Below are 16,390 nucleotides of genomic sequence, written 5' to 3' on the forward strand. Positions count from 1 at the left end.
CCATCTCTCAGCCTCCTTGATTTGGAAAAAAAAAACCTGCTTTGATCCTGGGTATACGTGCGAAGCGGCTTGCTCCAGAATAGCTTATTGTGCTGGGAATAAAGGTTACCATTTTGTGGTCATTGCTCATTTCTCAAAGGGCGTCTGTCTCCGCGCTTTGTGGAGCACATAGTGATTTGTGTTCCAGGTTACCCCGAGAGGTCACACTGACTTTCACACCCCTGGCTCGGTAAAAAGCCCAGGGTCAAATGCAGATAAAGGAGAGAAGAGGACACACAACAACCCTGGATAAGAGCTTTAAGAGATAAAGTGATGAATCTGCTTGTAGATGTGCTGCTCTGTGTGGATGGGGGTTGCAGTCGCAGATAAAGTGTTGGTGCCTTCAGAGATTCACTATATGCAACTTGTTGTCTTATCTGGGGAGCGATTGCAGAGATTTTAAAGGCATTCTTTTCCCCCCTGGACACTTTTATGGCGTTCTTTAAATCTAAACCAAGCTTTACCCCCCTGAGGACAGAATGTGTGTGTGTGTGTGACAGAGGAGCATTGTCGTGACCATTGTGCAGCTAATGGATCATCAGAGGGGGGTGTGTGTGTTAATGTGAATGAAAGTCCCTTTAATTAGGCCACTGTGCCTGCTTATTGTCACTTCTTGTGTTGGGAAAGATTAGACTCGTCAAATAAAGGGGGCTTGTAAAGCCCTGTGTGCTTTCAGTGTGTGTATGGGGTAAGCAGATGAGATATCCAACTGTTGTGTACCCGAAAATCAGTAGATTTGTGTTAATTGATTCTATTAATTGTTGCTCTAGAGTAGATATCAGAAAAGTGGCATGTTCTAATCAGAGCGTCAGAGGCAATTTTTGTCTGGTTGATTATCTGTAATATGAATTTCTGTTTATTCCAACAGATGATTTTCTGTAATATAAATTGATAATAGTATGCTCGATTTCATGCAATGCTGTGCAGCGCTGACTTAGCGTGATGCATGCTGGTCCTGACCTAATGCATGTTGATTAGAACATTTGTCCGTCTTTATTAACCTTAAAATATCACGGGAGCGAGCCGGCTGCAGTCAGTGCTACAGAAATATAGTTGTTAATATTATAAAATACCAGAGAAGAACATTGAGAGCAGCTCATCTTTTTTTTAACATGTCTTTGTTCTACACAAAGAAACAGTAGGCACAAGCAAAGTCAGCTGTGATGTCATCGTACAGTCATCCTCTCCCACAATCACGTCTAACTTTATCTGTCTTCCTGTGTGAATGTCATTTAGCTTAGGCTGCACAAACTGCAGCAGCTTTACAACAGGTTATCATCATTACAGCGACACATTCCTGAAGACCTTGTCCCAACCATCACTTTCGAACTCGTCTCAGCATTTAGTAGATGTCAAATGGAATGTTTTCAATACTTAATTGTTTATTGGGGCCGAAAATGATACTTTTCAAAATAAAATTGTAAATGCAAAAGTGGGACAAACTCCAACAATATTGGCAATAGTCAATCAGATTTCTTAACTAGTATTTGATGAACGGAATGTCAGAGAGGGAAAAGTATGGAACACTTTGGATTAGATAGAGAGAGAGATGAAAGGGATGCTGTGAATGTCTTGTGATTTCAGCGTGTGTGTCTGTCTCTGTGTGTGTGTGTGTCTCTGTGTTTGAGAGATACCACTGGGGGCATGAGTGATGTGACCTTTGAACCGACAGACAGGAATCTGGTTGCTCAGAGTGAGGAATCCAGCAAAGACAGCAAAAGATGTCTGCCAAGCTGACAAATAAATCTGATCTCACTGGCGTAGATACAGAGGAGAGAGGACAAACACTGACGCCCAGTGAGTGTCTCATCCAAACAGTCTTCAGATCAAACTAATTATAGGTTTGGGCAAGCACTGCTGCAGTAACACAATTGTCCACTTACAGAAATATACATGAATTGTCAAATGAATAATGAATAATATCGCAATGCATCCTGCAAACAGGATCTTGCACCCGCCTGAGTGGGTGTGTTGATGACGTTTCTAACACGTCTAAAACGATAAAAACACAAAAGAATACAAATATCTCAGGAAAGACGATGTGATTCTAGAGATTTTGGTGATGAGGGCCGATGCTGATGTCGATGAGCTGTAAACAAAAACACACTTCATATTTTACTGTTGTTGTGAACTTGTCTGACTCAGACAATCACCTCCTGCATTCTTCATATGTTGGAGGGCACACTCCAGTAAATGCCGGGACACATTTTTCCTGAAAATTGTGGTTTCCAAGGGTTATACACACTTTCATGTGTCACCGGTAGTCATAGCAGCAGGTAGACACATTTCTGGCTCCTCCATGTTTGTCCCGTACAGAAGGTTACCACTGGTGTTTCCTTGATCTTCTGTAACTTATGTTTCTGTTGCCAATGTATTCAGATCACACAAAAGATACAGTTTGGTCCATTGTCCCAACTGTCTTTGTTCAGAACTCCGGGTCCTGCTTTACTGGGGTGAAAGGTCTCTGAGCTTGTTGTGTAACCGGAGGAACATAATTAACTAGTCATGGCTGTAATTTGAAACCTTTCTTTGAGGTTGAGCTTGGCTGATTGGGATCATAGCATGTGAGCTACTGTTCTGTCGTAGTGTGTGCAAGTATACAGTTCTGTGGCCTTTTGTCAACATGTATCTTCGAAGATGTCGCATCTAAACCTTCATGCAAGTTTTATTTGTGAAATAATCTCTAAATCTGAATGTTTAACTCCTTTTAAAGTTATGTTTAACATCCTTTGTTACTTTTATTTTCAAGAACCAATTTAATAATTATTTTTGAATACTTGCAAGGTGTTATATAAATACATTTTGACTGATTTCTAACTTTCATTGCTCACTTTTTTCATACTGATATTTAAATGCTAGTGTTTGCTCTGAGCTGTGCGGAGACAGCACATTTGTCAAGGTACTCATGTTTAATTCAGTTTCCTCACAATCAATACTTTATTTCACTATATAAGAATATTTTTGCATCAGTCATCTTCCAGATTAAAGGGGGCTCAGGGTTTTATGGTAATCCACATAATTGAGTGAATCAGTTTATTGGAGCACATCCCACTTTTCCTCAAATGCAGATCACACCTTTTAATGATCAAAAATCATGAATAGTGTTTAAGTGCCTCTCTTTTGTGATGTTGTGTACAATCAACCTTTTGTTGAATTTATCAGTTGCCCTGTAACTCAAATATAAATTGATCCTAAATGTTCTTTGGCTTTAAATTGTAAGACGTTCTTACAAAGTTGCCATAATAAGTTGGGTCGTCAAGCCCCACCCTTTGGCATTTTCGGGCAGGCCCAAACACGAGCCGCCCGGCCATTGATTCAGTTAACATTTCAACTACTGAAGTTAACCTTTAAGGTCCGTTACAGAGGATCATCCCATAACAAATACTATTGCCCCTTCCTCCCACACACCCCCCCACCACCCACACGTCTGCATGTCTAAAGTCAGCCCCCTCCCTGAGGCATCCCCAGCAACCACTGTAATTCAATATCAGGGTGTTAGCAGTGTGCTCTCAAGCGCATCAGCATATGGAAAGTAGGTCTTTACTTAAAGTAATCATGAGGCGTCAGTGCAGCCTTCTTGCGGGGATGGCGTTTTCATCACGCTCCGATGGCCGTCAAATGTTTAGACTACTGTGACAGCTTCACCCTGAGACCAGAGTGACCTGTGACCCCTGAGGAATGGACAAGGCTGCAAACAAAAACAGAAGCCTTTTGTGCGGGTCAAAGCAAAAACATCTGCTGGGCCGAGGACACAGAGAAAAGAGGGGGATTAACTCTCAGGCATTCATCATTTGGTCTTTTAGCTACCTCTGATGAGAGGTGGCTGATGGGAACACGCCAGAAGCCACTGTACATCACATGATTACGACGCAAATCCTCCTTATTTCACCCATTAATGCCCCAGCTGCCTCCTTGGCTCAGCGGCAAAAATTGATTAAAAGAAAATGCAGATAAATGCAATGTGAAGGGGAATTTCTTTGCTGCTTCGCCTCTTATCACATCACCACAGGAGCCACTGGTCACAGCCAGTCTCTCAATTTTAAATTAAATTTATCCTGAATAAATGATCTGAGACGATTGCACATCACAGGGCCTGTTGAGAAAATTCATTTGAACAATTCTGGCTTTGATATCATCATGCATTGTCATGATAAATGAGTGTCTGATTATTATTTTTTGAAACCCCACTGAAGCAGTACAGTATCATTTAAATTGGCTGATGGGATGCTGCCCACTCAGTAGCTGGAGCGAAGATAACAAAGAAAGCATTCCCCTCCTTTCTCCACTTAACACACGTGCACTTATTTAGCACCGTGTTGTTTATTTGTGTCTGTCCAGTCTGGTGGTCAGCTCAGGTATTTACCACTTCCCCTCTGCCCCCCCTCAGTAACAGAGAGCTCTTTCTTTTGGTCGGACCTCTGATATCATACACGGCTGTGATATGAGGAACCAAATCTTTCAGAGCTATAAGCCTCTCCGGAGTGACATGCTTTGACGTGCTTGTTGTGTCTGGTTTGTAAAAGAAGTTTTAACTATCAGGCTGGTGGGTGGTGTGAGAAATGGTGGTGAGAAAACCGAACATGGAAATTTGAGTATTTATCTCATCATTTGTAGCCAGGCTTAGCACAAAAATTGAAAACAAAAAGGTATAGTTATGACCAAATGAAGAAAAAAAACGGTTTGACACATATCGAGCATATATTTAAAAATTATTTTGAGTTTTTTGATTGGTTTTTAATTTCAATTATTATTATAAACTGATTTTTCTTGATCAAATGAAGTATTTCATGAGAGTAATCTTTATATGCTTAGTGAAAAAAACATTTCAGACATTCTATGTCAAATGTATTTACTTGTCGTACAGTTGTAGGTTTAACAATTCAGGAGCGTAGAGTGTGTGAGAAACTCAGTCCATTAAATATTGAATACAAATATCAGATCAAAAAAAATAAAGGCCATGAATATGTGAAATACATCACCCCCCGTCTTCCACCATGTTTTCAATTATCTCTGTTTTACTTGGTTCATTTACTTCTGAAATTGTGAAGATTATTTACATATCACAACATTCATGAGTCAATAGTGTTCAGCTGCTGTAGCAATATTTGCCCACTAAGGGGCAGCATGTTCCATGACAATTACTCTTGTGTGTATGTGCATTGATTATTGCATTGAGGCTTTTCTACTCTTTGGTACCATGTCAGCAGTCCAAAGAAACAGAGGGAAAAAATATGTATTGTTATATCTGTTGTATCTTATCTCAAATAACAAAGTTCTGATTACTGATGAGCTGCATGTAAACAAGCTTTACAGTTACCAGGCTGCAAGTAGTGATTTTAAAACCAGTTTCCTGCCTTAACCAAAATTAAGGTCAGTGTGTAAACATGGTTTGTTCACCTGTGTGTGTATATATAACAGAGTTGTCTATAGGAAGGCTTAGTTCATTGCTGTTTTAAAAAATTTTAAAACTGAATTTTTAGGCTTGACATTTGAAGCAGTAGTATTTAGCATTTTCAGCCAACACAGATGTTGTGTGGGTGGTTGTTTTATTCAAATTCCAGGAACAGCCTGAGCAGAAAGGAGTGGGGTGTAAATGTTTACTGACTTCAAGTTTCAATATAACAGAACTTAAGGACCTGATGAATTACATATTATGGTCATGTTAATACACTTAAATTGTGATTATTTGTATTTTATATTCTCCTTTTATGCTGGAATGTTCTCCAGCCATTCAATGAGACAGGCCTTTGTGAAATAGTTATATCAAGGACACAGTTCCTGCTCAAAACAGAGTGCCCAGACCAGGGCAAGCAAATCTGACAGGAAACCATCCCTGTAAACACTCTTCAGTTTGTTTTGTGTCCACCAGAACATTTTATATCTAAACAACACTAACACAATAGGGCTCTGTTCCCACAACACTTCAGCCATGAAGTGTTTAATCAGTGACGCCCAGAGCCCCCTCCAAAACCTTTTAAAACTGTGTAAGCTCAGCTGCAGCAGAAGATGCTGCACACCACAGCAGCCGAGGGTGTGTGGGAGTGGCTCAAACACAATTTACCTTCAATTTAACCTGAAAAATATCACTTAACCCCAGTGCATTAAACCAAAGCTACCTACATGGTTCAATATCACTTTGAGTATGCATGTAAATAATTTTGTAATATTTTAACATTTTAGGAAATGCACTTATTTGCTTTTTTGCTCAGCTTTAGATGGGTGGATTATATCGCTCTCATGATTTGTTTATCTTAGCATCAATCATTGGCAGCAGGGTGAAACAGCTCTTGGCTCTGTAAATGTAGTGATAACAAGTTGTGGTTTAGTCGTTTGATATTTCCGCAGCACTCAGTTCAACCATGAAATAACTTTTGTGTGTTCTTTTTTGTAGCTTTGTTGGATTACTGAGTTTGCCAGATCTTTTGTTTTAAACACTGTTATTTCATTATAGAGTAAACAAAACTATACAATAAGTTAGTCAGTGAACTTTATAGTATGAATCTGTTTGAAGATTCTGTTGCATTTTCTTTTCTATATTGTATACAACACTCAGGGAGACACGCTACGGATTTCAGTATACTGTGTTCGCCAGGTTGGCAACATCCCACGAATAGATCCAAAATACAAATATAGCTAATGAACAAAAAAAAACTCCCATACCCTTTTATAGATATGAAGATAAAAACAACCCACTTCAATCTCAATTAAATCAACAAGGTGACTGTTTATGTCTGGTATTTGTCTCTGATATCCTGCGTTTGTTGGAGCCTTTTATCTGGATCTCATCCTAAAAGTTGCTGCGTGTTTGGCCGTCAACAGTTCCTCTATGAATTACTGCTTCCTGTAAAGATGAGGCCTGGCACGTCAACGACGCCTGGCAGGAAAAAGTTGTGACTGTAACTGTCAAACTATTTCAATTTATTTTGTGTGTGTGTGTGTGTCCTATGAGACAGAGGGCAACTTACCTACGTCAGCATGTTGGACTGAGACTTGCAGCATCAAAGGGCCACTGGATGAGAACGTCAGGAGAACAAAATGGGCCATTGTCCTCCTGGCCCGCTGTGCACAGGAAAACACTGTCCATGATCCTATAAAAAATGTTTTTGGCACGTTTATGGAGAAGTTACGCGCAGCTCTTCCAGTGGGCTCTTCATGGCCAGTGGGCACAAAAGGAAAAGGAAGGTGTAAATGTCTTGTGATCAATTACAAAAAAATGGCTGACTTTTCTATTTCGCAACCGTGTTTTAAAGTTTCATAAAACAGTTTTATGGTGAGGAAATAATACAAATCCAAATGGTTTTAATTTTTGCTTTTACTAGGCTCATGACATTTCTAATACAAATACCGAAATGTCTGTTATTTCAAACACAAACTCTGCCTCAGTACTGAGGACTGACTGGGACAAAGAGCAAGTTCCCATAAATCTTAAGGTGTAGAAATGTTCAATGTAAAGTTTGGGGTAGTTTGAGGTAAAGTAGTGGGTATACTTACTGTTACATTAAGTTACTCTAATGTAATGAAAACACTACTGAGCATGTGTATGTGAGAGACAAAGAGAAAGAGAGAAAACATTGGTTTACACTGTGCTCCAGCGAGAGTGTGTGGGTGTGTGTGTGGGTGTGGAGGGGACAACTGATGAGGGAGGAGACTGACGGTCAACTTGTGTGAGGCAAGAAGAGTTTATAAATCCTTACCCATGTTTACACATTCACAATCTGATCAATTCTCATGCTGCCAACACTGCAGAGAGGAAAGGTGTAGTTCATTAAGAGTGCTGAAGAGGAACATCCTCAGATATAGGGATGGACCTTATTTAAACTTTGCTGGCTGCTCATTGTTATCCTCAAGTCTCGGACTTTACTAGACTACTTCTTCATCACCCTCCTGTGACTTTCAGCAACCATGTACAGCAGCGGCTACTCCCAGGTCTCCAAGCCCAGGCCAGGGGCCCAAAAGAGGATGCAGTACCGCTCGAAGGGCAAGGGCTGTGGCTACTACATGCGCATTGTCTTCTTCTTCTCTTCGCTCATTCAGTCCCTGATCATAGTCAGCCTTGTGCTCTTTCTGGTCTACGGTAAGAAGCAGGACTCGGCGTCCTCAGACCGCATTCAGGACCTGGAGGAGAGCTTCAGCCGACTCTCCATAGAGAACGTCGCCCTCAGGCATCAGAGGAGGAACCTGACCAACTTACTGAACACCACCCTGACTCTCAAGGCCCGCAACGACTGGGACCTGGAAAAGTTCCGCCATTACAGCAACATCTCATCGCTCATCATCCAAGAGTATGACAAGAAACTGGTGAGAAAGCTTTTTTCATTATAATATCTATTATACAAGTTCCTGTATTCTGTAATTGTATTCCCTTTATCATTATTCAACCACCATAGAAATTCAGATATGATAAAAAGGGTGTCAGCCTGGTTTACTAATTGTTATTTACTTTCAAATACATCTTTGATTATATTTGATATGAGTTAAAAAACCACTCTTGTGTAGAAACTCACAAATTTGTAAGACAAAACGTTGGTAAAAGAAACAGAACTTAGACAAAAGATTAATTGTTCAGCCTGTTTGTTTACATTTCACAACTGGTCTAGAACAAATTACTAAAACACTAATGACTTTTCTTTATTAAAACGAACAGCAACAGTGCAAACGCGACTGGTTCTTTTGCACCAACTCTCCATGTATTTCTTGTGACTGCTCATCAAGAAGTAAGTGCAATATTTCAAACCCAAAAATATTAAAACTAATTAAAACCTCCTTTAGTTTTTTAATACAGCTTTTTTTTTTTATCTGTTACAGCTAACTGTGACTGTGGCCTGCTGGCTGAGCGTCTGAAAACTCAGCTTGAGTTTGTGCAGTCCAACTTCACCCAAACGGTAAAGAGGATGAGGATAGAAATGGAACAGATTGCCAAAGAGAGGGACTACATTAACCTGGAGGCCATCCGTCTGAGGAGGGAAAAATCCACACAAGAAAAAGAGTTGCAGTTCAACAAACAAAGATGTAAAGATGACTTCTTCCAGTCCTTGAGCGGCGTCTCCAACGTCTCCAAGGCATTCCTCTCGAAGATTGAATCCCTCTTCCCCACACACCTTGCCTTCCAGCTCACCTGCTCGAAACAGAGGGAATACCTGGAGCAGATCCACACCAACTGCACCAGCCTGTCCAGAGAAGTGGAGGACAAGTTTCAGCGTTACCTGAACAGTGTGGGAGACCAGGTGTCGGACATCCATGGCGAGAACAGCCGCCTGAAGGCAGAGAACTGGCGCCTGTCTGATGACTACCGCCGTTGCACCCAGAACCGCACGGGCCTGATCCAGGAGCACAAACAGAGGTTAGACAGGCTTCAGCAGAAACACGATCAGGACAAGGAGAAACTCCTGGTTGATAAGATGAAGTTAAATGGAGACATAGATGTCCTGGTAAACAATGTCAAGTTTAAAATTAAGGAAGTGGATCACCTCACACTGCAAATCAGACATCTCAACCAGTCCTGCATGTCTAAGGTAAGAAAACAAAACAGCCATGACAATTGACATGAACATGTTTAAGCTCTTCAGGGAGTAAGTAGCAATATTCAAATTTTCACTAACAACAAGCTTTAGATTGCTGCAGCAGATATTGCATGCAATGAAAGTAATGCTGATGGAAATTCTCTAATTCCACACCCTGTTAAATTTAATGATCTGCTTACATTTGGGGTGAAATCTTTTCATTTTGCATGCAAAGTTTAGCTTGCAGTGTCAAAATGTGCTTGTATAACACCTAGAAATAAGTTAATACAAACAATGGCCAAATCAAAGTTATGCTTTCAAGATCACACATAACAGATCAAAACAGCCTTATTGGAAATGATCCAGATACCAGTGCAGAGGAGGAGGTGGAGGAGGGAGCACGTAAAACTGACATTAAAACTTACTATAGTAATTTATGTGTCAATTCAGGTTGCATAGTGTGATGTTATGTCCATGGATTTTTTTTGTTTTACCCATATTAACATTCCTTTAATTTGATTTCAGACCGGGTCTGGTGGATTTGCCAGTGGGTCTCGGACAAGCACGTCAAGTCAGCCTGGGTGGGGTGCGTTTGGTGTTGGGGGATCCAGCTCCTCATCATCCAGCTCTGCTAGTGGGGGTCACCTTGGTAGGACAGGGTCAGGTGGGTTGGGTTCAAGCCTTGGCTCTTCCGGATCATTGTTCAATAAGCCAGGATCAACTGGGACCGGCTCCTCAAGCTCATCTTTCTTGTCACCTGGGTCAAGTTCAAGCCTTGGCTCCACTGGACCGTTGTTCAATAAGCCAGGATCAACTGGGACCGGCTCTTCAAGCTCATTTGGGTCAAGTTCAAGCCTTGGCTCCACTGGACCGTTGTTCAATAAGCCAGGATCAACTGGGACAGGCTCTTCAAGCTCATTTGGGTCAAGTTCAAGCCTTGGCTCCACTGGACCGTTGTTCAATAAGCCAGGATCAACTGGGACCGGCTCCTCAAGCTCATCTGGGTCGAGTTCAAGCCTTGGCTCCACTGGATCGTTGTTCAATAAGCCAGGATCAACTGGGACAGGCTCTTCAAGCTCATTTGGGTCAAGTTCAAGCCTTGGCTCCACTGGATCGTTGTTCAATAAGCCAGGATCAACTGGGACAGGCTCTTCAAGCTCATTTGGGTCAAGTTCAAGCCTTGGCTCCACTGGATCGTTGTTCAATAAGTTGGGATCAACTGGGACCGGCTCTTCAAGTTCATCTGGGTCAAGTTCAAGCCTTGGCTCCAGTGGATCGTTGTTCAATAAGCCAGGATCAACTGGGACAGGCTCTTCAAGCTCATTTGGGTCAAGTTCAAGCCTTGGCTCCAGTGGATCGTTGTTCAATAAGCCAGGATCAACTGGGACCGGCTCCTCAAGCTCATCTGGGTCAAGTTCAAGCCTTGGCTCCACTGGGTCAGGACTCAGTAAGTTGGGATCAACTGGGAGGAGCTCCTCAAGCTCATCACTGTTGTCATCTGGGTCAAGTTCAAGCCTTGGTTCCTCTGGATCATTGTTCAATAAGCAAGGTTCAACTGGGACAGGCTCTTCAAGCTCATCACACTCATCATCTGGGTCTAGTTTAAGCCTTGGCTCCACTGGGTCAGGACTCAATAAGCCAGGATCAACTGGGGGAGCTTCATCAACCTTGGCATCAGCAGGCTCAAGTTCAAGTCTCAGCTTAGGTGGGATCGGCTCAAATAAGCCAACATCAAGTGTGAGGAGCTCCTCAGGCCTTGGGTCATCGTCTGGGTCAACTGGATCAGCAAGCAAACCCGCGTCAAATGCATTTTCCTGGTTTGGGTTTGGGAATAATAACGCAGGACAAAGTAAACCAGGAAGTGCAACAGGGAAAGGAACGACAAGTGGGAACAGTAATGGTGGAACTGGCTCGCTGTTAGGTGCTGGAAGGACAAGTGGACTGGGAGTTGACTCAGGTAAGAATGAAAAAGTGTAGTAGCTGGAGTGGGATTATCTATAGTTTTTTGTTTTAGTTAAATCGCATTTAATCCCATTCTATTAATTATAGGTGTGGTTTACTCAGATTTAAAAAATATTTGCTCACATACTTCAGGTGGAATCTAGTGATGCAGATCTTTTTTTAAATGCCATTTTTCTGAATAAACAAATAAATAATCTGGGTCAGGTGGCTTTAAAGAGACATAACAAGTAATGCATACACATAAACCAAGACAGCACACACTACATGTATTAGTTATTAATAATAATTTAAGTTAATTCATCAAAAAGTGATTTTTTATGTCTGTAGAACTACGCAAGTATGTATGAACTAATCCTTTTTCTTGCATTTTACAGTTAATGTTGCTCAGCACCTTCAAGATCTGCAGCGCCTCATCAACCCCTCTCGTCAAGAGTAAGTATGAAGCATTCTTATCTCTTCTATTTCAGGCAGAGCATGCTCAGTGGTGATATTCTATATTTTGTTTGTCTAAAAACGCCCTCTTTGTGGCTCTCATCCCAACATTTTGTAAATCAGTTCACAAATACTTCAACCCTAATCTCTAACCCTAGAGTGTTTTTTATTGAAAATAATTTGCTAAAACAGCAGGGCAATATACTTTCAAACAAATATTATTAAAACAAAAGTATATAGGGTATTTGTTGGTGACTATGAAGAAACATGTCACCCACTGTAAGGCTCTGTTTTAGACACATATGGAGCTCCACACTAATTTTAATAACACTTTTTTTCCTCGAAGAGTTTGGTCATTTCATGGGATTTGTTACAAACCATGAGGAACATATAGAAGATCACCAAATCTATCCACCAAAGAGCTGTGATGCTTTCACGTTTGATGTACTCACTCATCAGCATCACGGGAGAACAATGTTTAATAATGTTCCATTTTCTTTCTTTTTTCTGTCTGAAGGGAGAAACAGGATCTCTCCAGGATGTTGGGTTAGATCATCTTCCCTTTAGAGAGGTGTATATACTCCATTCTATTACACACATCATATCATGTTCATACATTGTATATTAAATAAATGTACCATATAATATACAGTTTTTAACTGTTTATACTGCAGTATGCATTTATTAAACCAATTAGTTTTAAATAACTTTTGAATGTAAAATGTGAACTTTGTGTCTTAATGATTTATATCTACACAGTAAGCAACTCTATCAAGAATAAGTAGTATAATGTAAATATATGAAAATAAAATCTTTGTTAAAATGTAAGTACATCAGTTGTGCCTGTCTCTTCTTTCTAAAGATATTACCCAATTCAGATCCGGAAATAACTGTTTGTCACAACGTGCGTCACCTATTGTGTGGCTAATTGTCCACAAATGACTTTTCCGACCCCTCCTGTGATGTCTCCACTGAGATTTACTGGCACCGCCATTTAATCCATCCAGCATGTTTATGTTTGCCTGCCAACCTGTGAGCAGGCCAGCAGAGGCAGATGGAGGAACATTTGGAAATGCTCTTGTTTGTGTATGCTGCTAAAAAAATGTTGCATCACTTAACTGTGGAGAACACATATTGGCTGAATTAAAACCTCATACATCTTATGAAGAACACATGGAGCTTGTATTGTATCTGATGACAGCTCTGACCTTTAATCAGACTTTATATAAAAAGGGCTGTTAGTTTATGTGTAAAAATAAATACCATTTGTGAGATGAATTCAAAATACTTTCCTTGTAGTACTTGAATTGAGTTTTACATTATCTATTTACATGTTGGATAATAGAATCACTCGATGTGAATTTAATGTAATTTAGAGCAGAACAATATTACTGTGCAGCCAAAATGGAAACCATCATGAGAGCAGACAAACATCCTGCTCGTTGTCCTGAGAAAGGACGGGAACATGCAGTTGATTCATGAACCAAAAGTGTCTTGTGTTGGTGCCAATCAATAAATACAGCACTTAAACCTGAGCGAGGGGAGTGGTCTTTCCCGCCTAAAGGATATCCTTTGTTTAACATCAAATGTTTTTGAACATTTGGGATGTGCAGCGTACTGCAGGAGTAGCTGTTAGGATATTGAGGGTCAGTTGCCTGGATATCTTTAGGAATCTTTTTATCAGACTAACTGAGACACAGGATGTGTTAAAACACTGGAAAATCTCTGTGATGCTGCTGCTCTGTGCAAGTATGTTTCCTGTGATCTCAACAAGCTTTCCTGTCAACTCATGTCATTTGGGTGTTACTCATACCCAAAGTGACAGAGTTGCCAATTGTTCCAGCTGACACAGCAGAAAAAAAGTATTAATGTTTATTCCATTTGTACTTTTGACTAGTACACAGCAGATAGGAAAACGTTAAAAACATCAACAGTGTAGGATACCTTAAACCAACCTTAATAAGGAGGATGAAAAAATAAGGAAGTTAATTTGATTTATAAAGCACCTTTCAAAACCAAAGTTATAAGGTGCTGTACTGAACAAACATTAAGATAAAAACAGGAAATAAGAGCATAAATCACAAACAATAGAAGAAAAAAAACTACACAGAGGGCAAGTAAAAACAATGGAACCATCAGAACTAGACCAAGTTAAAATATTTGCGAAATAGGCTTTTTTTTTTTATAACTAAAGGAAGACGGTTCCAGAGGGTGGGAGCCGTGATAGAAAATTCCGGCCACCTTCAGTTTTAATCTGGATTTTGGGATGGCCCAAAGGCCTTGGTCAGTAGACCATAAAGATCTCACTGTGTGCAGGGGACACAATAATTCAGAAATATAATGAGGGGCCAGCAAAACTTTCTCGAGAAAGGAATACACCACAGATTGCAGTCACAGGCTTGAGAGGCATGTGATGAAGAAACAGTGAAACAAACTGGGTTTTATCATGTAGAACAGACAGCCTATAACGCCCCCGTGGTATCTAACATGTGTCAAACTGAAACTACACAGATACTAGGTGGGTTCCTCCAACACACTGCAGCTAAGGTCACAACGGAGTTCAAGTAACCACAGGACCATCTTCTGCAAAACACGTTTAGACAGACGCACAAGCTATATGCATACAGTTCACATCAAGCTGCACTCTATATGGATTTCTGCTGTAGGCATAAGCAGAGTAGTTTCAACATAAATTTCCATTACAAATGCTTTATATGTAATTTGAAGAATTTTAAGATCAATTCTAAATTGTTTGGAAATAAGCATTCAGTGGTAAGTGATACAATGGTAATGGTTTTGAAGCAATTAGTTGATGTGGATCAGCCGATCCTGCTGCTGCTGTCGCCCTCCTCGTTCTCCCAATGCAGGAAAGGGAACTGAGCTTAATGATTACGACCTCCTTCCTCACCTAGGGTTGCAGGACTGTGACCTCTTTTGTCCGTTGCTGCTAATGTCCCCTTTTTACTGTGACTTCTGATTGCATATCCGATCTGCTTGGCCTCCCTCACGGTCCCATGGCTGCCCAGGCTGGTAAAGACATCATGGGGTAAAACCCTTTCTCTTGTGCAGACACCACAGCATAGAAGCAGGGGAGTGAGGTAAATCCTGGAAACAGCTGGGAGGCAAAAAATCCCCCAACTCTGGGCGTCCTTTTGTTTTCAAAGTCCTTCAACACGACCCTGACCTTCACCTTGACCTCTTTGAGTTATGGAAAGGAAAACATTGGTCACTTCGATTGTTTAAAGAGGATGGGTTTGACTTTGTAACCTTAAACTACAGCATATCCTCACATTTGTAAACAAATCTGTAGTGCTGTCAGAAAGTGATAGTAACAAGCAGCTTGGCCTCCAACAAAGTTAGGCTCCAATGTTTTCTAGCATTATATTATGTAAGGATAATTTTAACTAAACTCAACAGTTACAAGTTATATAATGAATATAATAACCTGAAAAGAGTATAATTAAAACCTTAATTGAAACAGTCAAATATGTGACTCTAAAGCTGATTCTACAGCAGCTTTTAGCTAAATGCAAATCTACTCAATGAGCCATATATAGGCATAGTTATATTTTAAGCTACATGCTAACATGTAGTATGTTAACATGAATAACGTGAAAGATTTGGGTAAATTATTATAACAAAACACAATAATCCAAGTCATTCATGTTGACATATGCTAATCGGAAAATATAATAACACGTGTTATATTATCTGTCTGTCTGTGTTCTATGCAAAATTAGAAACAAGAACTTTATCAAGAAACAAATGACTTTTTCCTTAAAAGTCATTTAGTGTCTGTCTTGAACTGAGTTGCTGTTAGCACCGACTGCTTTGTTTATCTATGTCATTGATTATCTATCACACTCTTTCAACCTTAACTGGCACTACACCACAGGCAACAGAGAGAAGATTCCTGGTCATCTATTGTGCTAATATAGAATAACTGAGCCAAAGCCACTGCAGTTATTGGGGTTTGAGCCCTTAAATCCACTGACACACCGACAATCAGTCATTGAACAGAGCTCTTGAAGAAGTGTGTTACAGCTACATTTTGTCCACATTAAGGGAAGAAAAGTGATTCAGTAGGAGGACCCTGTCATAATCATCAACATCATTTTGCGTAAGTCATCCTGTTTCCTGGTACATGAGGAATTGCCTCGAGGTTAACACTTCTCTTATGAGTAATTGAAGTGACGTGAGTGTTGTGGAACATCTGAAGCTTATTTTAAAAGTCAGCTTTTAGTATTTAATCAATTAGTCCATGTAGAGTGTTGTCTGACTTCTTCAGTTTAAGGTATAAATTATTAAAACATTTTCTGATGTAATGCTAAGCCCTAGAATTTTTCCAGTAGGTTCCACAGATTTGACGGATGGCCTGCCTTTGATTTCTCTGTGGATTACCCATCAGTCTATTTTTGTTGTTTGTTTGTATGATTTTTCAGTAATACATGTTGAGA

General features: G+C 40.3%; 1 protein-coding gene across 1 annotated transcript; it reads left to right on the forward strand.

The window, feature by feature from the left end:
* Positions 1-7,682: 7,682 nt before the first annotated feature.
* plvapa (plasmalemma vesicle associated protein a) lies at positions 7,683-12,761 on the forward strand. The gene is made up of 6 exons (XM_069511921.1): positions 7,683-8,337; positions 8,684-8,753; positions 8,845-9,551; positions 10,065-11,496; positions 11,876-11,933; positions 12,451-12,761. The coding sequence occupies exons 1-6, from the start codon at positions 7,942-7,944 to the stop codon at positions 12,482-12,484; spliced, it is 2,697 nt and encodes an 898-aa protein (XP_069368022.1). The 5' UTR covers positions 7,683-7,941; the 3' UTR covers positions 12,485-12,761.
* The last annotated feature ends 3,629 nt before the right edge of the window (positions 12,762-16,390 follow it).

Source organism: Paralichthys olivaceus, chromosome 16, assembly GCF_024713975.1.
Source record: "Paralichthys olivaceus isolate ysfri-2021 chromosome 16, ASM2471397v2, whole genome shotgun sequence".
Lineage (NCBI taxonomy): Eukaryota > Metazoa > Chordata > Actinopteri > Pleuronectiformes > Paralichthyidae > Paralichthys > Paralichthys olivaceus.